This window comes from Podarcis filfolensis (genome assembly GCF_964270895.1).
Source record: "Podarcis filfolensis genome assembly, chromosome: 5".
Lineage (NCBI taxonomy): Eukaryota > Metazoa > Chordata > Lepidosauria > Squamata > Lacertidae > Podarcis > Podarcis filfolensis.
This window is the reverse complement of record NC_139608.1, coordinates 99,574,519-99,601,023: the sequence shown is the minus strand read 5'-3', so window position 1 is coordinate 99,601,023 and position 26,505 is coordinate 99,574,519. Positions and strand designations below refer to the sequence as shown.

General features: G+C 42.1%; 2 protein-coding genes across 2 annotated transcripts in view; one reads left to right on the top strand and one right to left on the bottom strand.

The window, feature by feature from the left end:
- The window catches only part of LOC310763441 (potassium voltage-gated channel subfamily KQT member 1-like), a 793,949-nt gene that overhangs the window by 448,196 nt on the left and 319,248 nt on the right, over positions 1–26,505 (top strand). The window lies entirely within an intron of this gene.
- Positions 592–26,232, bottom strand: MRPS35 (mitochondrial ribosomal protein S35). Its single transcript, XM_083615968.1, has 8 exons — positions 26,032–26,232; positions 24,291–24,343; positions 23,514–23,681; positions 21,392–21,452; positions 20,988–21,127; positions 16,903–17,012; positions 10,923–10,992; positions 592–991 (listed from the first exon to the last, which is right to left on the bottom strand). The coding sequence occupies exons 1-8, from the start codon at positions 26,159–26,161 to the stop codon at positions 713–715; spliced, it is 1,011 nt and encodes a 336-aa protein (XP_083472094.1). The 5' UTR covers positions 26,162–26,232; the 3' UTR covers positions 592–712.

The following is a 26,505-nucleotide window of genomic DNA, read 5'->3' as shown; positions in this document are numbered from 1 at the left end:
ACAGCAGCCACATTTTACCTGCAAAAAATGTCTGTGCCAGTTTAACACTGCCTTTCCCTCTGCTTAGAGAAAAACGCTTCTGCAATTCTTGCCAGATACGGCAACTGAAACCTCCCCAAAAGTGTGTGTGTGTGTGTGTGGTTTTAAAGGCTTTCCAGGAAAGACAGCTATTGTGCTTTTATTTTCTGACAGGATCCAGTGTAACACTGATCACTAAATCAGTCACTGGGGGCATTGAAATTCCCACTCCACCTCCCACCACCCTGGGCTTTAGGCTTTTGCACAGGTTTTCATTTCAGTTGGTTGGAGCGTGGTGCTGATAACGCCAAGGTTGCAGGTTCCATCCACATAAGGAACAGCTGCATATTCCTGCATTGCAGGGGGTTGGACTAGATGATCCTCAGGTTCCCTTCCAGCTCTTTGATTCTATGTTCTATATGCAGTTATAGACATGTATGGCTGAAATAAGGCTTCCATGAAAGCTACACAACTGCAGATTATTTGCAGGGTGAATGCAATCCTGCTGATCCCTTGAATATCTAACTACTGGAGAAGAGAAGACAGAGTAACTGTGGTCAAGCTGGTCAGTGCTCTGGGATAGTGTCTTTTTATTTGGAGGGAATGCAGGCTGAAAGTATGAAGGTTTAAATTAGATCCACTGAACTTTATGATGTACATCTTCATAGGCCTGTGATGCCTGAAAGAGTTCTCTTTACTGCAACTCACTCATGTTTAGTAGTCTCCTGACAGAGTTTTTATACTCAGAAAGGTTCTTATCTGTTTCTCCTTCATTTTTCAATTCAACCACCGACTTTCTGTAGGCCAGAATTTTTTGTGAGGCAAGAAGCTCCTGCCTACTGACTTCTTCAGTTTTGTCACCTGCTCGTATTCGAACCAGTGTCTGCAAAGCATTCTTCTCAGAGGCGCTGTTCTCCCAGATGTATTCCTCCATGTCAGCCTCCGTCTTTTCTTTTTCCCACTCTTCTGTTTTCTGAAAGGAAAAATAAGTTTTTAGTGGAAAGGGTGAAGGACTAAATTTAATACCACAGTCATAGTACTCAGTGGCCTAGAGCAGTAGCTCTAGGAATAGCGTTTCAGGTAACCTGGTGTTCCTTGGAAGCTTTTTAGAAGTTTCTCACTTAGAAGGGCATTAATGGTAGACAAGCTCTCTTGTGTGACCATTAATCATGATGTGCAGCCAAAAGGATGCACACTCCATTCGTGCAGAGGTGTAAAAGTCCTGGTCAAGGCTCTGTGGAAATGTGTGCACTCTAGAATCCTTTGCAAAATGCAGGGATTCTATGACAACCAAATAGGGGTTTCTCACAGAAAAAGACAAAGGGGATGCACTCCCTGAAAGTGAGATAAAATCCACTGGTCTTTTTCAAAAAGGAAATGTTTGTATACTCAGTTGTTACTGCATCCTGCCTCCACACCATTGCACACACATATTTAGGTAAGGACTTCTATAAAAGGTTTTCCTTCTGAAAAAACAGATGCATTAAACATATCACAACTATCTATAGCTATCTCAATAAAGCATACTTATTAGCTGAAAAATTAACTGATCAGTTATCTTGGAAACAGCCAATTGACCAAATATGCATTAACTGACTGAATTTTTTGTTGTTTTAAATTTAGATCCCACCCTGTTCCTAAGGCTTGGTAACAAAAACAGCTCACAGCAGAAAATTGCTAAAATTTCCTCACCCATTCTCAACTTAATATTGAGTTGAGCCCAGCTCAAGATAGATGTATATCTTACAATTATAAAAGATTAGGCTGTTGGTGGGGCCTTCAGTGGGGAGTTCTAAAACATAGCTGAGAATAACCTTCAGCCATTGCTTCTGACCTGCAGGAACATGCCAGAACCAAAATCATCACAAAACTAGGTATGACCTTAATGCCCATAGGCCCCGAACTAATGCCTTAGTAGATTACCAATTAAAGATTGAAAAACTATGTTCAAGTCAAAAGCTTTCCATGGAGCCATTATGACCACTATGTGTGGGCCACACCCTTGAACTGTGCTTGCACATAGTTACTTCCTACACAAGTATGCAACTTTATAGGAAGAGCTAAGACAATGACCTGGTAGCTATCTGAGAATATCTCTGCTATTCTGCACCCATTCACTGTACATTAAGAACATGTGGCATATTTAGTAATCTCTGCAAATGGGAAATGTTTGTTTTGCCACTGGGTGGCAGCAAACCATCAACACTTTAAGTTTTGGCATATGGAGAAATTCAGTGCCACAGCACGAATCCAACAAGAACTCTCCAGGGAATTAGTACATGGCAGAAAAGAAAAAAAAACAAAAGCCACACAGAAGCTCTGCAGGAACCTTTATCACTGCCCAATGTGGTTTCTCGACAGGATGCTGATGTGAGGTGCAGCAGCTGGGAGCCACGGGTCACCTGAAGTCAAATTCCTATTCAGCCATAGGACAAATGGGTGACCTCAAATCACCTTCCCAGCCTGGTTTAATCTCACAGGTTTGTTGGGATGTTAAATTGGAAGCAGCCATACACAAGGAACTTCTTGCAGGATGAGTGGAATAAAAACGTGACAAAATAACAGAAGAGCAGCCTGTGTATCAGCACTACCAGACACGACCTGCTTTCGGGCATCCAATACTCAAGTGGGGCCATTGTGAAAACAGGAAGCTGGACTAGATGAGCCTCTGTTCTGATCCAGCAGGGTTGCCCCAGTCACAAAGCATGGCTTCGAACACATATAAAAACCTAATAAAACATCACACATAAAAAATTCCCCATACAGGGCTGCCTTCAGATGTCTTCTACAAGTCAGACAGTGTCATACCTTGGGTTACAGACGCTTTGGTTTGCGTGATTTCGGGTTGTGCACTGCGCCGAACCCGGAGTACCGGAACAGGTTACTTCCGGGTTTCGGCGCTTGCGCAAAGCTCTAAATCGTGCTTTGAGCATAAGTGCTGAATCACAACCTGTGCGTGCCCAGACGCGGCGCTGCAGGTTGCGAACGTGCTTCCTGCATGGATCACGTTCGCAACCTGAGCGTCCATTGTAGCTGTTTATTTCCCTGACATCTGATGGGTGTTCCACAGGGTGGGCGCCACTACTGCGAAGGCCCTCTGCCTGATTCCCTGTAACCTCACATCTCGCAGTGAGGGAACCGCCAGAAGGACGTTGGAGCTGCACCTCAGTGTCCGGGCAGAACGATGGGGGTGGAGATGCTCCTTCAGGTATACAGGACCGAGACCGTTTAGGGCTTTCAAGGTCAGAACCAACACTTTGGATTGTGCTCAGAAACATACTGGGAGCCAGTGTAGATCCTTTAAGAGCAGTGTTATATGATCTCAGCAGCCACTCCCAGTCACCAGTCTAGCTGCCACATTCTGGATTAGCTGTAGTTTCCAAGTTACCTTTCAAAGGTAGCCCCACGTGACAAGGAAAGCCCGCACCTGCCCTAGCTATTAACTTCTTGAAATCAGGAAGTATCTAACACTGTCCTAGAGTGGTTCCAGCTGCTCCTCTGTAAGTCTCTCATACAGGCAAGTCTGTTGTCCTGTTTTTGACAGCTTCAAGTTTCCCTGCTGTTGGAACTGGAGGCATTGTTTTCTAGTGACTTCATTTTTAGCTAGCAAGCAACTTTTGGAGGGTTGTTTGATACTCCATGCCACAGTTGCTGTAAGTTTTCACAGTTTCATCTTTTTCCCAACATAGTTTAACATCACTTTTCCCCAACCAGATGCCCACCAGACATTTTGGACTACAACTCCCATTAGCTCTGCCTAGCAGGGCCAATGGTTAAGGATGCTGCGATCTGTAGTCCAAAGCAGGTGGAGGATATCAGCTTGGGGAAGGCAGATCTACTTGAGACTGCAAGCAAGGTCATTTGGAGGTTTGGAGTGAGGTCTCATTAGTATGCCAATGACATCCAATTCTCTTTCTTTTCCATCTAACCCAGATAAGGCAGGGGATAATACTGGCGCCTGGAATCTCTAACAGTCTGGCTGGGGACCAGTGAACTGAAGCTCAAACCAGACAAGGTAGTCATACTATTATTAGGTTATGTGGAATTTGCTTTCAGTCTACTATGGATGAAGTTGCACGTATTCGAAAAGATCAGGTATGCAGCTTGAGGGGAGGGAGTTCTTTCAGATCTGGACTTATTGTGGGTTGCTGAGCAGCAGCATACATGGCCTGATTTATCTTTTCCAGCTGTACTATTGCTGTCCCAGAGAAAACTTGATCCTTTCAAAGTTTTCCATGCTTTGATCATGATCAGGTCATACTATGTTTTATTCAGTGATGCATCTGCATATTGCTCAGAACCTTCAGCAGGTTCAAAATGTCTCTGCCTGTTAATTTTGTAAAGTCAATCACATTTGTCCAGCATCTAAAAATCTTCCCTAGCAGCCAGTTTATCTCCGAACATAGGTCAAAATGCTGGTTTTTGCTTTCTAAAGCCCCAAATAGCCTGAAATCTGGGGCATTTTAGAAGGAATACCAACTTCCATAAGATCTTATCTGTATATGAAGAATGTGGTGAGGCATCCCCCCTTAGAAGTAAAAGGGATACTAAGTCAAGACAAGGTCTTTTTTATTGCAGCTCCCAGACTCTCTGGAATGGAATTCCAGAGGGAATTCCATTCCCTCTATGACTGATGGTGCCTATATTTCAACGCAAATTTAAGACTCCTATGTTCTCCCAAGCCTTTGGTGCGCCATGATTAAGATGTGAAGTGTAGAGTTTTGTGCCACAGGCATTGGCAGCATTTCTGGTTTTACATTTTAATAGCTTCCATGTTGCTTTGCTAAAGTTCTGAGTTTTTATTTTGGATTATTTTATTTTTAGGTTGTACATCACTTTAGAAATTGTGACAGAGCTGAAAGGTGATATATATGGTTACAGTGGCACCTTAACACATATTTTTTCAGATTCATTTTTAAACTGCAGCCCTCTTCAGGTATTTAAACTGAGTAAGGTTAAAAGGAAACAAGCCCCACCTCTTCACCATCCCTCAGCACACCACCTCCTTTCAAAACTTTGTGTTGAACATGCAAGTCTGAAGGGGGCTTCTACATGTGTCCCACCTATGGGACTGGAAATCCTGTTTCTAATTATGTAATTAATTACATAGGATGCTCACAGGACTGCATGCAAAAGCCCCCTTCAGACCAAAGGGAAGCATGTGGCTGCAGAAAAGATTCAATTGGGAAAGCCCCAACACAAGGTACGCAGGAGACAAAAATAAAAATACACACATAGCTAACTAAAAGGATTGGACAAAGGACCCAAATCTTCTCAGTTCTCGCCCAGCAATACCTTTCTATCTTTTGAAAGTATTTCACTTTCACCTACAGCCACATCAGAACTGAGCACCAGGATGTGTAGAATAGAAAGTGTCAGGGATGTTTCAGTTAAGATTCTTGCATTGCAGGAGGCTGGACTAGATGACTCTCGGAGTCCCTTCCAACTCTACAGTTCTATGAAAAACAAAGCCAATATCCACAGCAGCCTCTCTCTGTGTTATTCCCACTTAACTATCATTGATAATCCATAGACTCCAGAAAAGTTTAATTTCTTTAGTCGTGCATCCATCGTAAAGGACAGCATTTAAACTAATCTAACAAAGCTTTCCAGAACTAACAGCAATGGGAGAGGAACAAGTTGGAAAGGCTCTATCCATTGCATCATGTTGTCTTAGATCTTTGATACCACACCTACATATTCTTAAATCTATTCTTACCAGACCTATGTCTGAATTGAAACTGTTCCGTTTTCTTTCTCAGTAAGATTAGATACCATCTTGTGTTTGTATCCACGCCTTTCTCTTCTGCACTACACTGGCTCAGAAACTAAGATGTGAATCGGGAAGTGACTCCCCTATTCAGATCTTGCTCTTGCCATGAACTCTCTGGTTGGCCTTAGAAGAAGCTGCTGCAAGCCTCAGTCCGACATTTTCAACATGGGGATAATTTGGAGTCTCCAAGAGGGTTGCTGGAAGGATTACGTAAATAGTGTATGTGTGAGAAATTATTATTTGTCCAAAGAGCTCAGGTTGGCCTAGATGGAGATCTTGTTTTATCCTCACAACCACATGGGATGCATCACTTCAGACTACAGCTCAGATGACTGAGCAACTCCACAGATGATTCCCTTCAGACAGAAAAATAGCAAGGGAGAAGGACAGCTAGAGCACATCTCCCTCACATGCTGATTTTCTATGGTAGCCTGTATGCTTTCCACCCTTGGATAGATAGCAGCTTTGGGTGTGAAAGGAGATTTTAGATCAGAAAAATAGCACAGGGGAAAAGAGTTAACTCTGCTCTCTGTTTTAATCTGATTTGGGCACCCAAAATAGATTTCAAGCTTTAAGAAAACCCATAGGAGATCTGATCACAAATATCCTACAGTCTTGACTAGTTTGGCCCCAATTTACCCCAAGATCACAAAGTGGGTTTCATAGCTACGTAAATCAAGGATTTAACTATGCTCCTATCCAACATACTTGCTTTCAGATTATTCTGTTTAAATCCTATTTTGTTGACAAACTGAGAGTACTGATGTCCTTACCAAGGGATGAGTTCCCCCCTGCCATTTTAAAATTTCAGAGATTAAGAATTAAGATTAAGAAACACTTGTATGAAGTTGCGAAAAATGCTACTGAACACGCTTCCTTCTGAGGGATCAACCGTTCATGGAAAAAAAAATCCAATGTGTTGCAGCAGGCCATGCATTTTTCATTGAAATCAAAGACAATTACAACTGACGAGGTTATTAAGTATTTATGTGGAAGTTGAAAGGTAATAAAAGGGTATGGGACTTGTGTGTATTCAATACACACCAAGCACTCACACAAGCAATATCATATGGCTAAGTCTTCCATCACTGAGTAATGCTAGAGTCAAGGACAGATGTGTTCATCTGGAATTAATAACCCCTTTGAGCTTCCAGCATACTTAGAATCAGTGTCTGAATGGCTACAGACACCTATGAATTGGGAACAGTTCAGCTTCACCCAACTTTATAGGTTTTCAAAATACTAAAGCATTAGTGTTTATGTTTCTAAAAATTCCTCAGTTGAAGGAAGTACGGTTAAACAGTTAACATCAGTTAACAGTTTCCCAGGACTTCTCAATACTGAGCACCTTAGTGAGAAGATCAACAATTAAAACGCTGGCACTGAAAGACAGCCTACTTTCTCCTTCAATGTACTGCAGGAAAGAGTGCTGGGGTGTCTGACAGGAGACACTGTTCATGTAAAGTGACAGGACTTCCAGAGGCCGAGCCCCATATCAACTAAGTGGCACAACACACTGGAGCTCCATTGATACGCTGCTATTTATTCCCTCAGGTCACCGTCCTCATCCCCATATCTCTTCTCCCTTTCGCTGAAGCACTACTGAGGGAAGAGGTGGGCCATTGCTGAGGAGATTTACCTGGGCAAGAAACAGAATCAAGAGTCTTCCTACCTCAGCTTTTCCATAGTGCCCTAAACAGATTAAAATGTATTTAGTGACTGTGTAGCACTGAGGACATCATAGTACAGATGTCCCGCCATTAATTTTCATGAATGCTATAGTCATCAATACTAATTTTGTTTGTCAACATGGAAGCAGGGAGTGGGGATCCACCAAGAGCTCCACTTCACCTTTGCACAAAGAGCACAGCTGCCTGTTAGGATGGAAACTGTGTGTGTGCAGCTGTGCATGCCAAGGTTCCCACACAACCCATGACTCAGCATAATTGGGGTTTCCAGGATGCGAGGAAACCTTTGAAGGCTCCATATGACAGATGGTCCCATTCTCTGCACAAAGACTAAGGGTGGGGCTGATGGGGATGTGCCCACTCCCAAGTTGACAAACACAGGAACATAAATGTCCCATTGCTCTTTATTTCGGTCCTGGAGGTTCTGCTGAACATGATTAGAAGGGACCGGTTGGTTAAAGGTAAACAGGTTGGAGCTAAACAGTATAAACTGAGAGCATTTGCAGATGATCTAGTTTTGACGTTACAGGAGCCAGAATCTAGTACAAAAAGAGTTTTAGAACTAATTCAAGAATTTGGCCAAGTGGCAGGATTTAAATTGAATAAGTCAAAAACTAAGGTTTTAGAGAAAAATTTAACACCGATTGAAAGAGGGAAGTTTCAGAACGAAACAGGTCTAACTGTTGTGAAGAAAGTGAAATACCTGGGGATTAATAGGACAGCAAAAATGGGAATTTATTTAAAGATAACTATGAAAAATGTTGGTCAGAAGTGAAAAAAGATTTAGAAATCTGGACAAATTTGAAGCTTTCCTTGTTGGGTCGAATTGCAGCTATAAAGATGAATGTATTGCCTAGAATGTTGTTTTTGTTTCAAACATTGCAAATTGTGGACAAGATGGACTGTTTCAAGAAGTGGCAGAAAGACATTTCTAAATTTGTCTGGCAGGGCAAGAAGCCAAGAATAAAATTTAAGATATTAACTAATGCAAAAGAAAGGGGTGGATTTGCCCTGCCAGACTTTAAACTTTATTATGAATCAGCAGCGTTTTGCTGGTTGAAAGATTGGCTACTTCTTGAGAACACAGACATTTTGGATCTAGAAGGTTTTAACAATGTTTTTGGGTGGCATGCATATCTGTGGTATAACAAGGTTAAAGCTCATAAAGCATTTAAAAACCATATTGTCAGAAGAGCATTGTTTAATGTCTGGACAAGATATAAAGATTTACTTGAAAATAAAACCCCAAGCTGGTTATCACCGATGGAAGCGAAGGCTCAGAAAAAGCTCAATATGGAGGCCAAGTGGCCAAAATATTGGGAGATTTTGGAACAAGAAGGTGACAAATTGAAATTGCAGAGTTTTGAGAAACTAAAAGATAAAGTGCGAGACTGGCTTCATTATTTTCAGATAATGGAGGCTTACAATTTGGACAAGAAAATTGGCTTCCAGGTGGAAAAATCCAAACTAGAAACAGAACTGTTAGAACCCAAAACTAAGATACTATCAAGAATGTATAACTTGCTGTTGAAATGGAATACTCAGGATGAAACGGTTAAATCTGCCATGATTAAATGGGCACAAGATGTTGGACATAACATTATGTTTGCTGACTGGGAACAGTTGTGGACCACCGGTATGAAATTTACAGCATGTAATGCCTTAAGAGAAAATATTATGAAAATGATATATAGGTGGTACATGACCCCAGTCAAGCTTGCAAAAATTTATGATCTGCCCGATAATAAATGTTGGAAATGTAAAGAAAATGAAGGTACATTTTTTCACCTTTGGTGGACGTGCCCTAGGATTAAGGCTTTCTGGGAAATGATTTATAATGAATTGAAAAAGGTATTTAAATATACCTTTGTGAAGAAACCAGAGGCCTTTCTCTTGGGCATGGTCGGCCAATTGGTGTTAAAAAAGGATAGAACTTTCTTTATGTATGCTACAACAGCAGCAAGAATACTCATCGCAAAGTATTGGAAGACGCAAGATCTACCCACTCTGGAAGAATGGCAGACGAAGTTGATTGACTTTATGGGACTGGCAGAATTGACTGGCAGAATCCGTGACCAGGGAGAAGAATCGGCAGAAGAAGAATGGAAGAAATTCAAAGACTATTTGCAAAAATACTGTAATATTAAGGAATATTGAGTGATGTTGGATTGAAATTAAGGGGTTATTAGCTGTAATGGTACAAAAGAATATGAAAAAATAGTTCTTTTTTTGTATATAAGTAAAAGTATAAGTTACAATAATTTAAGAAGATGGATAGAAAATAAGGGGTTTTTAGCTGTAATGCTATGAGATAAGGATTTGCTGGATGAACAATATGAACTGGAATACAAGAAGGGGAGGCATGAGGAGGTCAGGGAAATATGTTATTGAAAAATAAGTTATGAAACTTATGTGTTTTTAACATTTTTTCTTTTTAATTTTTTTCCTTTTTTTCTTTGTTTTGTATAAAATGGAAAACCTTAATAAATATCTTCTTAAAAAAAAAAGGAACATAAATGTCCCTAATAGCCATCATTTCATCTGACAAACTAGGTAAGCAAATTGTCTGTTGAAACAGCCATAATTTTTCTTCTTAGTGCTCTAAGCACTCCACACTGATTTCCGTAGTAATCCCGTAGACCACCAAGGCAGGTATTATACTTAGAGAGAGAGGCCCAAGACGTTGTCTCACTCATGGTCCGTGTACAACACTAAGCTAGAGCTACTGCTTTACCACTTACCTCAGATCTGTGCATATCAGACAGAAATAAGCACAACAAATCCTTATTAGCAGACACTGGCTGCTTTCAACTGACAGGAAGCCCCACTGCAGGGGTCATTAGTCTGCTACCCTCCAGATATTGCTGGACTCACCAGCCCCAGCCAGTGTAGCCAATGGCCAGGAATGATGAAAGCTGATTCAGCTGAGGGCCACAGGTTGGCCACTCAAAGGAAATTGCCGTATACTGAGACAGTCCATTTGTCAATCGGCCTCAGTATTGTCTATATTGACTGGCAGAGGCTCCAGGGTTTCAGGCAAGAGTCTTCCCCAGCCCAGCCTGGAGATACTGGGGACTGAACCTGGGATTTCCTGCATGAAAAGCAAACACTCTACAACTGAGCAGCTGCCCTTTCTTGCCCCCGTTTCAGTTCTGGTGCATTCAACATGTACTGATCTGTGCACATAAAAAAGAGGACCTGTAAGATGGAACTTTACTCAATGTTTGAAAAAGATATAAAGTTTTTCACTGTATTAACATACCATGTTAACATGGTATAGCTTTAACCCAACACACAAGCACATCAATATAGGTGTTCAAATAAATTCCTCTCTACCATCAATGTAAATAAGCCATATTATTTGTGAACAACATCTAATCAAACAAATGTTATACATTTTAAGTCAAGCTTGGCTGTCACAAATGTCATGCATCAATTCTTACCCATGATTCATGGAACAAAACTGTCAGAAGGTACACTCCATAGTCATAATTTTGTCTTCTTAAAGGACACCTGAAATATATGAAAAACTAAGTCTTTGGTATAATCTCTCCAATATTTAATGATTTAAAACTCTACATTTTTTTGAATATAAATTGAAACTATAGAATGAATAGTTTGAAGAACTATTCATTAATTGCTTCCAATGAATAAGAGATTTAACAATAAAAACACATATTAAAACAATGTAATATAGAAAAGCAATGTCAAATCTAAAACAGATACAGTGTCTTGCTTCTTATGTTACTCCTCCGGTCCCTGTGCTATTCAGGAGACGGCCTCCTGTGGATATGTTCTCATTAGGAGGTCTGTTCTGCTTGCAGTAGGAGAGGGACCTTTAGCATGGCAGCAGCTCCCCTTTGGAACTTCCTCCCATTACACATGAGATAGGCACCACCTCTGTTGTCTTTTGGGCACCTCCTGGAGATCTCCTTTCAAAGTGAATATTTTCAGTGAAGATTATCCTATCCTATACAGTGATGGGGGAAAGTATTTGATCCCCCTGCTAAATTTGCCCGTTTGCCCTCTGACGAAGAAATGACCAGTCCATAATTTTAATGGTAGGTTTACTGTAGCTGTGAGAGACAGAATAACAATAGGAAAAAACCCAGAAGACAAAAGTCTGAGATTGATGTGCATTATAACGAGTGAAATAAGTATTTGATCCCTTTGCAAAAGATGACTTAGCACTTGGTGGCAAAACCCTTGTTGGCAATTACAGAGATCAGACGTTTCTTGTAGGTGGCCACCAGGTTTGCACACATCTCAGGAGGTATTTTGTCCCACTCCTCTTTGCAGATCCCAAGTCAGTAAGATTTTGAGGCTGATTTTGAGGCTGAGCTACTCAAACCTTCAGCTCCCTCCACAGATTTTTGATGGGATTAAGGTCTGGAGACTGGCTAGGCCACTCCAGGACCTTAATGTGCTTCTTCTTGAGCCACTCCTTTGTTGCCTTGGCTGTGTGTTTTGGGTCACTGTCATGCTGGAATACCCATCATCGACCCATTTTCTTTCTTTCTTTTTAAATAATTTTTATTAACCGGCCAATCAAATCAAATTAAATCACATCACATAAATTCCGAATTACAAAGCTGAATTTTAAATTTTGTTGGGGGGACCCATATTTCAAGATCCGAAGGGGGATTCTGATCATCTTCTTGCTACTGCGTTAATGTCCAAATCAGTCCAAACAGAGTTCATAATTCTATCCAGTCTTGTCTTGCTGTTTCCACATCACATCTTGTTCATATATTTTCTCTTTTTTCTTTATAATCTCTTCTGATAGTCTCCTTAAGCCGATAAACACCAATAATAATCCTGTGTGAATTTTTCCGTTCTTCCAATCCTCAAATCGAGATGGTTTCTATATATCATCACCTTCATAGATAACATCGCTCTTTCCATCATTAATCTCGCAAAACTGTCGCTCTTAAGTCCCTCTGAGGAGTTTCACCCACAATATATAAACAGCTCTATTTCTCTCTTTCTCCTCCCAGACTCAAGACCTCCGACAGAACTTCCCAATATGGCGACGGCATTTTTAACTGCGTCATTCCAAAGCTCTTATACATTCCACGCTCTTCTTAAAACATGCTTTGGTTCGAAAGTTTATCTCCACACAGCCTTAAATCCACAGCTTAAGTCCTTAAAACAACATTTCTGACTCGTGAGGGGAGGGGATTCTTGTTTAATCACATAAGAAAAGAAAGGAAAGTTTTTTCCCCTCCCCCATCAGTCATTTGCCATACCGTATCTTGGCGTATCTTCTCATGTTTTATTCTTGTCTTGTTTTATCAGAGATCTCTTCTGTTAGCAGTCTTTACTCCCCCTCCTTCCTTGAAATATGTGCATTCTTCCTTCATTCAAATTGTTTCTTTTGAAGTTCTTGCAGCTAGTGGCGCGGATCAGGGACGGCGTCCAGGAGCGCCGGAATCCCACAGGAGGGCTTTGTGCCTAGTGCCCCCATCCCCACAAATTCGGGGGTGGTATAGGGCACAGCAGGCAAGGGCAGTCCCCCCCACCATCCTGGGGGGGTAGGGAGGCTAATTACTCCCATCATAGCCTCCAAATTACCTTGTGTGGGTCGGAGAGATATTATTGTCAGCCATATTCCGATGCGCCCCCTAGTGGCCCCCATCATCGACCCATTTTCAATCATCGACCCATTTTCAATGCCCTGGCTGAGGGAAGGAGGTGCTCACCCAAGATTTGATGATACATGGTCCTGTCCATCGTCCCTTTGATGCGGTGAAGGTGCCCTGTCCCCTTAGCAGAAAAACACCCCAAAGCATAATATGTCCCCTTCCATGTTTGATGGAGTTCTCTCCATGTTTGATGATGGTGTTCTTGGGGTCGGAGGCAGCATTCCTCCTCCTCCAAACATGGAGAGTTGAGTTGATGAAAAAGAGCTCGATTTTGGTCTCATCTGACCACAACACTTTCACCCAGTTCTCCTCTGGGTCGTTCAGATGTGCATTGGCAAACTGCAGATGGGTCTGTACATGTGCTGTCTTGAGCAAGGGGACAGCTGTTTTGAAAATGAAAACAGCTGTTTTCATGCTGAATATGGTTCCAGCTGCCCTGAGATCATTGACAAGTTCCCTCCATGTAGTTCTGGGCTGCTTCATCACCGTTCTCCTGATCATTGCAACTCCACGAGATGAGATCTTGCACGGAGCCCAAGAGGTTGACAGTTATTTTGTGTTTCTTCCATTTGCAAATTATTGCACCAACTGTTGTCACCTTCTCACCAAGCTGCTTGGCAATAGTCTTGTAGCCCAGTCCAGCCTTGTGCAGATCTACAGTCTTGTCCCCGACATCCTTGGACAGCTCTTTGGTCCATGGTGGCTACTTTGGAATCTGCTGGATTGATTGCTTCTGTCGACAGGTGTCTTTTGTACAGGTACTGTAAGGAGCTGGGATTACAGGTAAAACCTCTCCCTAGAAGCAGGTGCTTCTAATCTCAGCTCGTTACATACAGTGAAGATATCAGGTAGCCTGACATCTGGCTGGTTGATAGGGGATCAAATACTTATTTCACTCATTAAAATGCACATCAATCTCAGACTTTTATCTTCTGGGTTTTTTCCTATTGTTATTCTGTCTCTCACAGCTACAATAAACCTACCATTAAAATTATGGACTGGTCATTTCTTCGTCAGAGGGCAAACGGGCAAATTTAGCAGGGGGATCAAATACTTTCCCCCATCACTGTATAGGATAGGATAATCTTCACTGAAAATATTCACTTTGAAAAGAGATCTCCAGGACTTCCGGGTTAGCGCCATCGGCGAATGGCGGCGTTCCTCCGATTGGGGGAACGGGCTCCGTGGAAATTGGGTCTTCCCACCGCGGCGAAGGTGGGGACCCGCTAGAAATCCCAGGCGGAGGGAGCCTGGGAACGTGGGGTTCGGCAGAGCACCAGGAGCGCCTCCCCTACTCGCGGGGAACCCCATTTTGGGGCTCTGGAGCGAAGTGGGGTGAGCAGCGCGGTGCTGCGAACTGATTGCTACTTTTACGGAGGGGAAGCCGCACAGCCATCGCCGGAGAGCGCTGACTTTTTCCTGTTGACAACTGGACTCTAAACAAGTACCCGTGAGTAAAAACGGAAAATTGGATCAAGAAATACTTGAATTAGGCTCTGAAGCGGGAAGGTTCAAAACAGGAAGTCCGCCTCCCGCTTTTTGTAAATAGACTGAAGCAAAAACCTTACAATCTAATAGCCTGGAAAGTTGCCCTAAAGGTTGGAATTTCCTGCATTTATAACTAATAAAACCCCCTTGGAAGCAGGTGAAAAGGGGGGGGGAATCTGACTGTTTAAGCCTGCAGGAGAGGGAGTAAAGGAAAATAAGTTTCCATCGTCTCAAACCTGGGAACGGGGTGTCAGGACAGAAATTGCTGGAGACGTCTATTGATTGTATGTGGAGCATTTTGACAGATAGTTAAAAAAGAGAACCAAACTGACTTCAATGCTGTCTTCTGCATTTTAAAGAAACAAAGTATTTGAAAATCGAAAGTAACTTTCTTTTGTTGGACATGTTTCAAAAAGATGGATACAAATAGAAATTGTGTCCCCTAGAGGGAGCTTGTCAATTTGTTGCTGCAGTTTACTTGGAGACCTCACAGCTGCGAGATTGGGATCGTGGGACCAGTCGTTTGACCTTGAATAGAAATGTGTTGGGAGGAAGTTTTGGTGTCTGCTTTTTGCAAGACAAATGCTTTGCTGGAGCAGTTGCATGAGAAGATGGATTTGATGAATGAGAAGTTGGACTTGATGACTGCTGTAGCCAGTGAATATGGACTAACAGGAAACATAGAAATTATACAGCGACCAACTCAGGAAACTGGTTCGACTGGGCAAGTGCAAGGGCAGATGAAGATGGAGGAGGCTGCGATTGCACCCCAAGCAACAGAAATGGAGAGATCCGAAGCCCTGCAGGAGCATAAGCCGCTGTTCTGGAAGATTGAATTTGGAGTGGGCCTGGGAGAGCCTGGAGTTAAGGAGGCTCTTAACTTTGGTGGGACTTGGAAACATGCTGACAACTATTTTTTGGATAGTTACTATTTGGATTACAATGATGATGGTGGGGAGTGGGACTGTGGGGAATGGGCTAGTCTGATGAAGGAAGATGGATATAACTATTGGTTGGAATCCCCCAGAGACCTACTCCTCAAGGAGAAAGGGAAGAAATTAAGAAAGAAACCAACAAAAGATAAGGAAAAGTGTAAGCATAAACAAGAAGAAGAAAATCTGCAGAAGAGGCATAGAAGAGACTTAAGGGCCTCGGACATAAGATTACCAGGTTGATGGACTGGATGGAATGGACAGTAAGGACTGACATAACCCAAGACCAGGAAGAAGGGACGTTGGATAAAAATTAGGGGGGGGAAAGCCTATAAAAGGAAAATTTTCTTTTTATTTTTGGAAATTAGTGTAAAACTAATGAAATATTAGGGAAAATGTTGGAATGGAACTATCTGGCTTTAGTAGAAAGGATATAAGGAGTTATGTATAAATATGTTTTAAATTTTGAACTTTAAGGTTTTCTTTTTATGGTAAGACAAGGTTAAATAAATCAAGGTAAACTGAATAACAGAATATGGCAAAAGATGGAAAGGATTTGTTGAGTTAACTAATAAGTAAGACTATCTAAATAAGAATTGAGAAAGACAGAAAGAATTTGCTGAAACAACGAATTAAGTTAGAATACAAAAAGGGAGGTGTGAGGAGGTGAAAGAAATAAGCAAATGAAAAGATGTAATATGGGATTTGTCTTTTTTCTTGCTTTTTATTTTTTATTTTGTTGTGATGTATTTGTTCTTTTTTTTCTTATTTTTTGTCCTTTTTCTTGTACTTTTGAAATTCTGAATAAATATCATTTTTAAAAAAAAATGAAAAGAGATCTCCAGTAGGTGCCCAAAAGACAACAGAGGTGGTGCCTATCTCATGTGTAACGGGAGGAAGTTCCAAAGGGGAGCTGCTGCCATGCTAAAGGTCCCTCTCCTACTGCAAGCAGAACAGACCTCCTAATGAGAACATATCCACAGGAGGCCCTCTCCTGAATAGCACAGGGACCGGAGGAGTAACATAAGAAGCAAGACAAACAACTGCACTTTAGTTCACTCACAAACAAGCTTCCAAAATGTGTTGACCTTTGGACACAAACTTATTTCAATCATATTAATTTATTTGCATTTTGAAGCAAGAAATGGGAGAAATGAGGTCTAACAAAGATAGCTAAAGCCTTTGCCAGATTAGAGTAGAAGAGTCATTATAACCAAGGATCTTTGTAATATGGCACAATATTTTTTGAGTCCTTGTAGTAGTTACCCGGTAAGTAGGACAGAAATGCATATTAGCAACTAGGGTCTTGACTATCTTACATATGACCCACATTAGACAATTTTCTCATGTTACGATACCTGTCTGTTGTAATGGTAAGGGTATCTGTGCCCTTGCAGTACCTCTCTCCTACAAGTTTAATGAGCTTCTTCTTTGCATGATCATCCAAGTTGAGGCTTGAAAGTTTAACCTGGAGAGAAATCAGTCTCTTAGCAAGTTGATAGCAAGTTCAATCCCCAGGGTAGAAAAGAAAGGTCAATGAGTTATTGCACATAAAACATGATGTTGCTGCATTCAGTTTTGCAGGTCGCAAATACGAGGGCCTAATATTAGCTCCAAGCTCAAACAGGTGACTTCATGCAAACCACACACACACAAAAATACATCACAGGTGTCTTTTAGATTGAAGTCCTCAAAAGTTGAGCACAGAACCAGGAGACTGGCATCTGTTTAATTTCATCATTTATTCTGATTTTGCTAGTCCTGGCACTATGCACAAGGCTAAGCACAGCAGTAACACCTTGACCCAGGTCACTGGAAACCTTATTCAGGCATCTCCATATATTTTACAGCATGTTATTACAGCCATTGCTTTCCTTTTTGAAAATCAGAGTTGAGACTATGCTGACATGCAGTACCCCAGCATGAGGTACTACACAATCCTTAGATTATTAGCTACGGGAAAATTTGGATCTCATTCTATTATTTCTCAATCAGCAGAAACAAGGCCAGTAAAGAATATTAATGGAAAAAGCAAATATTATATTTAAGGGTTGAAAAACCAAGGGATGAAAGTCTCAGAAAGAGCACTAAGAGGCTTTTAAAAAGCCAAGTGCTAGGAAGAAAATCCTAACTGGAGAATAAATAAAGAACAAATTAAATTTTGTGACTCAAAACAGACTTGAGCTGCTCAGTGTAAGAACTATCTTCAAGCAAAGGATTAAGAACATGTTAAACTAACAAAAGCTCAAAGTAGTGCTCAGGTGCAATTTTAGTTTGCTATATTGTGTTAAGACTAAAGAAACTTGCTACACAGAAGAATTCAGAACACTACCACTTCAAAGAGAAAGTATGAGCTGGGGAAAATAATATTTTTGAATGCTTCCCTAGATAAAATGTTCCCTGAATGTAGTAAACTACTACATCAGGAAGACACATTACCCCAGCCTTCTCCCAAAGTACTAGTTTACTACACTCAGGGAACTTTTTATTTCAGGTGCTTTAAAAAATGAGGCTCCTTGCCACCTCTGTGGTTTGAAGTAGCACTAGTCAGAATTCTACCATTTCATTAGGTTCTATGCTAAGTAAGACTACAAGTCCTGTCTCACGAGTGTGAGTGTCAACAGGTGTATAGATAGAGGGTAGGAAAAGGTTCAGAAAAGGGCAACCAAAATGATCTATGAAGAAAGGTTGCAGCAACCTAACTCCCTCAACCATTCCTCATAAGGCTTGGTTTCCAGACCCATGATCAGCTTGGTCACCTTCCTCTGTACACATTCCAGCTTGTGAGTATCTCTCTTAAATTGTGGCACCCAGAACTGGACGCAGGAGTCTAGGTGAGGTCTGACCATGGCAGAATAGAGTGGTACTAATCCTTCCCTTGATCTGGACACCAGACTTCTCTTGATGCAGCCTAGAATAGCATTCACATGTTTGCAGCTGCATCACACTACTGACTCATGTGAAGCTTGTGGCCCACCAGGACCCCTAAATCCTTTTCACATGTACTGCTAGTTAGCCAAATGTCCTTCATCTTATATTTGTGCATCTGGTTCTTCCTGCCTAAGTGCAGAACCTTACATTTGTCCCTATTGAAATCCATTTTGTTGGCCCAGTTTTCCAATTTGTTAAGGTCAACTTGAATCCAGATTCTATCTTCTGTGGCAGTAGCTAGTTTGGTGTCATCTGCAAATCTGATGAGCCGAGAAGAGTTAGTTACCACTGCCTTAGATTGTCTTGGAAAACTTAAAGGACTGTCTTCCCTCATATGAATGTGTGTGTAAATTAAAGATTTTCTTTGGGCTCTTGCTGCAAGTCCACTTGTTCTTTGAAATTTTATGTGTATTTGTGTGTGTAAGAGCTTTTTAATAGTGGCACCAAGTATCTTGAACTTCCTCCTGTTAAGTTAATTCTACGTCTTCCCTGCTGGTGCTTCAGAAAAAGATTCCCCCTTCCTGAAAATTTTGAGAACTCTTAAGTTTTTGAAGGTGTTTTTTTTAGCTGCTCCAGTTTACTTGCCCTTGCTGAGGTTGAATGTAATGGGCCAGTTTACTGACTGATGGTATCATGTGTCTTTTTATTTGGTTATGCATTTAGGATTTGATGGTTTGCTATTTTGTAGACCATAAAAGGTAAAGGTAAAGGGACCCCTGAGCATTAGGTCCAGTCGTGACCGACTCTGGGGTTGCTAGCGCTCATCTAGCTTTATTGACCAAGGGAGCCGGCGTACAGCTTCCTGGTCATGTGGCCAGCATGACCAAGCCGCTTCTGGCGAACCAGAACAGCGCATGGAAAAGCCATTTACCTTCCCGCCGGGAAGGTACTTTGATGTGCTTTTGAACTGCTAGGTTGGCAGGAGCAGGGACCGAGCAACGGGAGCTCACCCTGTCGCGGGGATTGGAACCGCCGACCTTCTGATCGGCAAGTCCTAGGCTCTGTGGTTTAACCCACAGCACCACCTGCGTCCCTTTTGTAGATCATGTTAAATATTTAAATAAATCCATTTTCTGAACATTTGAACGTTACAGATTCTGTCATGGCAATTTTGCAACGCATTAGATGTACACAGATCCTCCCAGGTCACCAAGGTCTCACTGGAGTGGCAAACACATGGCTGGGAAACTGAGCCCTATCACTTGAGCAGGGTGGGGGCACACATAATGGGACGCTTCTCCATTCTAAACACACTCTGCCATAAAAGACAAGCATATCAGAGGGAAGGCTAGACTAGATACTTTGTTCCATACAAGCTTTTTTAAATGCACAGGGAGGGGTTTGTTTTTGTATGGAGCATTCCATCATGCAAATCCCACATGCAATTTGAAATGGTATAGCCGACACAGCTTCATCAGTCCAGTGAGAACTGTGCTGTAGCCCCCATTCAAAACAGTCTCAATACCATCTGCTTTTCACCTTCAAACCTCTCCCTGTCCCATTCCTCCCGGCAGATTATGTTGACAAAGTATTAACAGGACACCACCAGAAGACAGGACAATCATGCCTCATTTGATCATAAGTGCTAGGAAAAGCCATAAGGCAGGTTGCTGCATGTTTAATAATCAACATTATATGCAGCCTGTTTCGAAATATACCTCTTAAAAAAAAGTACATGGTTTTTATACAGTCTGTTATCTGCATAAAGTAAAACATTGGCTTGGATTGTAGGACATGATTTTAGCAGTATCTTGTCATACAAATACTGCCATCTACCTTACAAAGTGATTTTAGAGATGACTGAAAATGCAAATGAAATGGCTTTTTTTTACAAAAGCAAAATGTGCTCCAAGCTTCTCAAATCCTAGCTTCCACCAACCCTCATTTTCTCTGCTTTAGGTTTTAAGTGGGGAAGGGCCAGCGTGGTGGCAGTGTGTCTTCCTTGCAAGCTAAAGGTCCCACGTTCAGTATTCATCATCTCCAGGCTGGGAAGGCATGTGTTTGGAACCTGGAGAACGGCTGGCAGTCAGTGTGGACAAACTAAGCTAGATGGTGCAGTAGTTTGACTCTGGAACACAGGAAGATGACTTATATTAAGTGGCTTGGGCAAAGTCATTTCTGCTTCTGCAGTATCTTGAATACTGATGGGACAATATTAAATGAATGACCTCACACACAAAAAGGGCTGGAAAAAATATGGCCTTATAGATTCATTATCTCTCTCTCCTAATGCTTTGTTCTATATTCAAAATAGCATCTAACTTGACCATTAGCTTACAGCACTTAAATCAAATACCATTAGATGTTACTGGATTTTGTGCCAAGAAATGAAGCAATTTCTAATGGGTGGTTCTTCATTTCTTAAGTTAATTGCTTCATCAGTGCAAACAGTTCTTGTACATTGTCTTGCAGTAACAGCAAGTTTAATTTCTGCCTGCTTTGTAATCAAACCAAATGAACTTGTTTTAAGAGCCCTATGTTAAAAATGAAGTTACTTCTGTAGTTTACTTACTGTTAGGGTCACCACTCTTGCTTTAGGATTGCGAACAGATGGGCCTGCTGAAATGTAATCTACTGTGTCAACTTCAATAGGAAAGTGCTGCATACATTTCTCATCATTATCAACATCAGCTGGCCACTCTGTGCAGAAGTCTGAAAAGTGAGCAGTGGGAGCAAGATCACAGCAATCAATCTGGCAATAGCTACTTTGAGAAAAATGTATTAAGAACTTCATCCCTTTCCAAGTAATTAAAGTGGAATATGATGTGAATATGCCAATCAGAGGCATAGCTGTTTACAAATTCCCGACCCTCACCTCTTTTTTTTTAATAAAAGTCAAGTGCTGAGAACAAAGAGTAGCCTGCTAGCATTGCCTTCCACCTATTTTTTAATCAATGAAAGAGATCTGAAACTTACCTTTAAGAGCAGCACAGTGCTTCCTGATGGCAACTGGTGTCAGATGCAAAAAATTGGGGATCTGAAACAAGATGTAACTCATAGTCTAAATCTAATACATAATGTAAAACATCTAAATGAGGACAAAGGATTCATTCAGTATCGCTAAGCAATAAGTAAAATACTTAAGTAAAGTAAAGTACGGTTCCAGAGGTCCGTACTTAACCTGAAACTGTTCTTAACCTGAAGCACCACTTTAGCTAATGGGGCCTCCTGCTGCTGCCGTAGCGCGATTTCTGTTCTCATCCTGAAGCAATGTTCTTAACCTGAAGCACTATTTCTGGGTTAGTGGAGTCTGTAACCTGAAGCGTATGTAACCTGAAGCGTATGTAACCCGAGGTACCACTGTACAACAGTTAATTTATATGTAAAAGCACAGTTAACACAACTTGCTTTTTTCCCCAAGGACTGTGCATTGGTCAGAAGGTATAAAAGTCCAATATGGATATGAAAAAAAAACAACAGAATTTTCCCTTGAAAATAGAATAGGTTCAGCTGTTTTGAACAGATGGAATGGTTCAACTATAGAAATCTGAGGGCACAGCAGTCCAAGACAGAGTATGTATTTGTGGGGTGGCATTGCAGTACCACCCTTGACATTATTGAATAACAGCTTTATACCAATATTAAAGTAAACTATTTAGAGTCCTTTTGAAAGAAGATTAAGAATAGGAAAGCAAAGGAAATGAGCGAAGCTTTCTGTTACAAGGCACTTAACATTATGCAACTGGGGCAGGGAATAATCTCTCTTGCTGTAAAGGCTCGTAGCCTCAGGAAAAGATATATGGAGTCCATTTCAGTTAAATGCTGTGGAGATTGCACGCTTCAATGGTACAGGGACAGGGGGAAATGTGACTTACTTCTGCTCGATCTGTCAGTAGCTTTTGATATCACTGATCATGGCATCCTCCTGATCCAATTTAGTGAGATGGGTTCTGAATGCACCATATTACAGTGCTTTTGTATTTTCAGGGGTGTGTTCAGAGAGTAGCACTGGGTAAGTGCTCCTCAAACCCTAGCAATTGTGCTATGGGGTTCCACAGGGTACTATCCTTTCCACAAAGCAATTTGACATCTATATTGTGGGGTCATTAGGAATTTTAGAGCAAGGTGTCAGCAGTATGCTCTACTTCTCCATAACATATGAACCATGAGAGACTGTGAAGGCTCAGAATTAGGTGTCTGAAAATAGTTTGACCACTAAACTGGGCACAAATCCTTGGAAAATGGAGGCTCTTTGGTTGCGTTGTTCCTATGTTTGGGAGACAGGCATGACAGGTTACCTGTTCGGCCTGTTCTGGATGGGGTTGCACTTCCTCTGAAGGAGCAAGTGCATAGCTTGGAGGTATTCCTGGAAACATCTGTCAATAGAGACCCAAGTATCCTCTGTGACTAGGAGTGCCTTTTACCAATTTCATCTGGTCCACCAGGTATAGCTTGACCACTGGTTACCATGCATTGGTAACCTCAAGGCTGGATTACTGCAATGCGCTCTATGTGAGATTGTCCTTGGGCTTGGGTCGAGAAGCTCCAGCTGATGTTGAATGCCGTGGTCAGTTTGCTGATGGAGGCATCTGGTTAAGAAAATTGTTGAAGCATCTGCACTTTCTACCCATCAACTACCGAGACAGGTTCAGGGTCCTTGCACTAATTTGCAAGTCTTAAACAACTAAGGTCCAGGGTATCTCAATTACTGACATCATCTGCAGGAACACTGTTGGTCATTCCCCAAGCTGGCAAGACTCATTTGACGACAAGAAACAGACTTTAGTGTCATCAGTCAAGTACTATGGTAGGTGCCTTCTGTTTCAACTTTAAAACACCTGTTGAAAACTTTTCTACTCCATCACAGTAATTAGTTAACTTCTGATTTTAACTTTTTAATAACTTTCATGGCACGGTTTTACATACAATTGTTGGGAACTGTTCTGATTTGTTTTTTATTAGCAGTATATATATAAAAAATTATATATAAATAACTTGTGATGAAAGGGCAAGACTACTATACTGTATATCTGTTTCCTTCAACTACATTCTACACTGAAAAAAACAGTGTCTTTGAAATATCAGGATACAACTGTACCTTTAAGAGTTCCAAGTTCCCTTCTTTTACTGGAGGTACACCCCTTTTCACTGGGTAGCCCATTCGAAGAGGAAGGGGCACACAGGAAGGTTTAAAAGCAGCTGCAACAGGGTACACACTAGTCCAATCCTGATCAACCTCCATCTTCTCAGTTCTGGGAGTTGCAGTCTAATGCAAATTTCAAACAAAAATAAAGTTTAAAATGTGAGACAATTCTATTTTTTATGACAAGATATGCTTTAACATCGATCAGTTTTTCGAGACAGATGTTCTCGCACCCCCCTTATATGAGTCATATAATATGACACATGAGTTTTAGACTCCAACTGGATTAATCCTGGCTCAAATCCCTGTTGAGCCATAAATGTCAAAGCATGGACTTGGACTAGTTTCTAGCTCTCAACCTAACTTATTAGCAAGGACAAAGCAATTCACATAGCCAAAAATTCATTTATAGTAATTATTTGGCTGTAGCTGAATAAGAACTGATATAAACTGTTTTCTGGAGGGCCTTTTCTGAATTACTTAATGATTTTATTTTGTAATTGTGGTATATCACATGTAACTAACACTTAAAAGTGCTTGCTTAGTAGGTGGAAGCCTACAATAAACACAACACTACATAGTTAAACCTGCGCTTGTGAGAATCCTAGTTCTTTCATAGAGTTTTAATTTCAGGGTTACAGATTTGGAAGAAATGACAGTTTTCAGTATGTTGAAACAGAATAAGATCCAATAGGCTTAAAATGTAATCCACATGCATCCTGAGTTTCTTACCTCTCTCCGGTATTTATCATTTTGTGAGGTCCTTTCTCTTTGTACCAATGCACCTATAATGGAAAATACTATTTCAGAAAAATATATTATTTTATTTAATATTACTGCATATGTGCAAATTCTATTATTCAAATAACAGGCTGGAAGCGAGAATCTTATGGTTTAGTTACCGTATTTTTCGCTCCATAAGGCGCACGGACCATAAGGCGCACCTAGTTTTTAGAGGGGGAAATCAAGAAGAAAAAAATCTTATTTCCCCCACCCCCACAGAGCCTGCACACAGCCTGTCCGCTTCTCCCAGAGCTTCAGAGGCTGCCGGGGGAAGCCCGGGGTCCCCCCCCCCCGCAGCCCCAAAGAGCAAAGAAGAGAGGTTGTGCTGGAGAGGAAGAAGCCATAGCCGCACGAAGCCTCTCCCGGCCGGAGGGGCTGCATGCGGCTAAGGCAATACCCCCGCAAAAGCCCACAGGAGCCGCACACCCTTTAAGGGCTTTTCTACGAGGGAGAAGGGACTGACTGGCCGCGTCAGTCCCTTCTCCCTCCTGGGGAAAAGCCCGCAAGAGCTGCATGGAGCTTGTGTGCAGCTCTTGGGGGCTTTTCCTGCATGCCTCCCCCCTGCATTCGCTCCCTAAGACGCACACACATTTCCCCTTACTTTTTAGGAGTGAAAAGGTGCATCTTATGGAGCGAAAAATACGGTAATACTTAAACCATCAGCATAAAAAACCCTTCATAGCAGATAGGGAGGCAGAGATTTAATTTTGTTAAGTCTACTATAATAGCTTTACCATGGTGACTAATTGAAACCTTCATTTCAAGGCAGTATTCTCTGAGTAGTAGATTTCTGAAAGTTGCAACAGGATGCAGGATTTGGAAAGCTCTTTTGCCCTTCCACAGGCTTGCCATTTCTTAGTTCTGGTTTTCCTTATGCAACTGCTTGTTCCTATGCTTCTAGTCTTTTTCTAGATCTTATACTTCAGCCCTTTCTGCTTGGAATTCTCTCCCACTAGATTCCATCTAGTCTCCTTTAAAGGTATTTTAAAAAACCTATTCACTATTGCTGACCCTTCAAGAACCCACATTCCTACTCAGTAAGTCTCAATTCCCCTTAGTTCTGAAATAAATCACATCAATTTCAGTGACACTTATTTCCTTTTAACGGTGGACAAGTTTTCCTAGTGAAATTTATCTGTTTGTTTATTAATTTCTATACCGCCCTTCATCAGAGGATGACAGAGCAGTTTACAGAATAAAAACACCCAAGTCTAAGGCATGACAACAACAAAAACAATACCCCCCCCCCCCAGTTTCAAAGGGCACAAATTGTTTTAATGAGCCCAGGGCCTGGTGAAAAAGGAACGTTTTTGCCTGGCGCCTCAAGGTGTATAATGAAGGTGAACTTCCCTGGGGAGAGCTTCCCACAGACGGGGAGCCACTGCAGAGAAGGCCCCGTCCTCGTGGAGGGTGGGCTCATGAGGGGAGAGGCGGCCTTGAGGTTTTGCGGCCGTTGTTCTTTGCTTCTGCTGCTGCTGCTTCAAGAGGGCAGCAAGCGTCTTCCTCTCGCAGCCCCCGCGCACCACTTCCAGGGAAACAAAGCCCTCCTGAAACGCGCCGGATTGCGCCGCTCCCTTGCCCCGTCCCGCCCGGCTTCTCCCATCGCAGCGCCCCCGCGGAGCTGCCCCTCGCTTCCCAGCCCCTCGGGGCTTTCCGCCAGGGAGGGAGGGCCTGGCCGCCCCGGCAGTACCTTTGCTGCGGCCGCCGGCCGCCGTCCGAGCGGTCGAGTAGCCAGCGGAGTAGTTCCGGCTCGTCCGGAGAAGGCGGCCTCGCAGCAGCAGCGCGCCCAACCCTGAAGCGCCTCCGCAGGCGGCCGCCATTTTCGCACCGGAGTCGTGACGTCGATTTCCGGCGCTGGCGCTTCTCCTTCCTCTTCCGGCGGCTCGGGGCTGGAGCGGCGCATGCGCGTTTGTGGCGTCGGGGCCGTTTTCCCTCCTCCTCCTCGGAGGGGCGCTTCTCTGAGGCGCCTGTCGCCGCGGTTAGGATTGTAGGTTTCTCATAGGAAAATACCTTTAGTTCGTTGGAAGGATGGGGGATTTCTCCCTCATATATTTCTAAAGGGCGGGGTAGGAATAAAATAGAGAATAATTTTATTGATGAATTGATTTGATTTGTAGAACCCCCTTCATCCGGAGATCGCGGGGGGGGGGCGGTCACAACATAA

Bases quoted from the DNA above. Each gene is read 5' to 3' on its own strand.
- MRPS35 (XM_083615968.1), bottom strand. From the start codon at position 26,161: ATGGCGGCCGCCTGCGGAGGCGCTTCAGGGTTGGGCGCGCTGCTGCTG. The intron at 10,993-16,902 runs GTATCGTAACAT...CATATATTTCAG, and splicing joins CTTACCATTACAACAGACAG to GTGTCCTTTAAGAAGACAAA. The intron at 992-10,922 runs GTAAGAATTGAT...TTTTCCTTTCAG, and splicing joins TTTTGTTCCATGAATCATGG to AAAACAGAAGAGTGGGAAAA.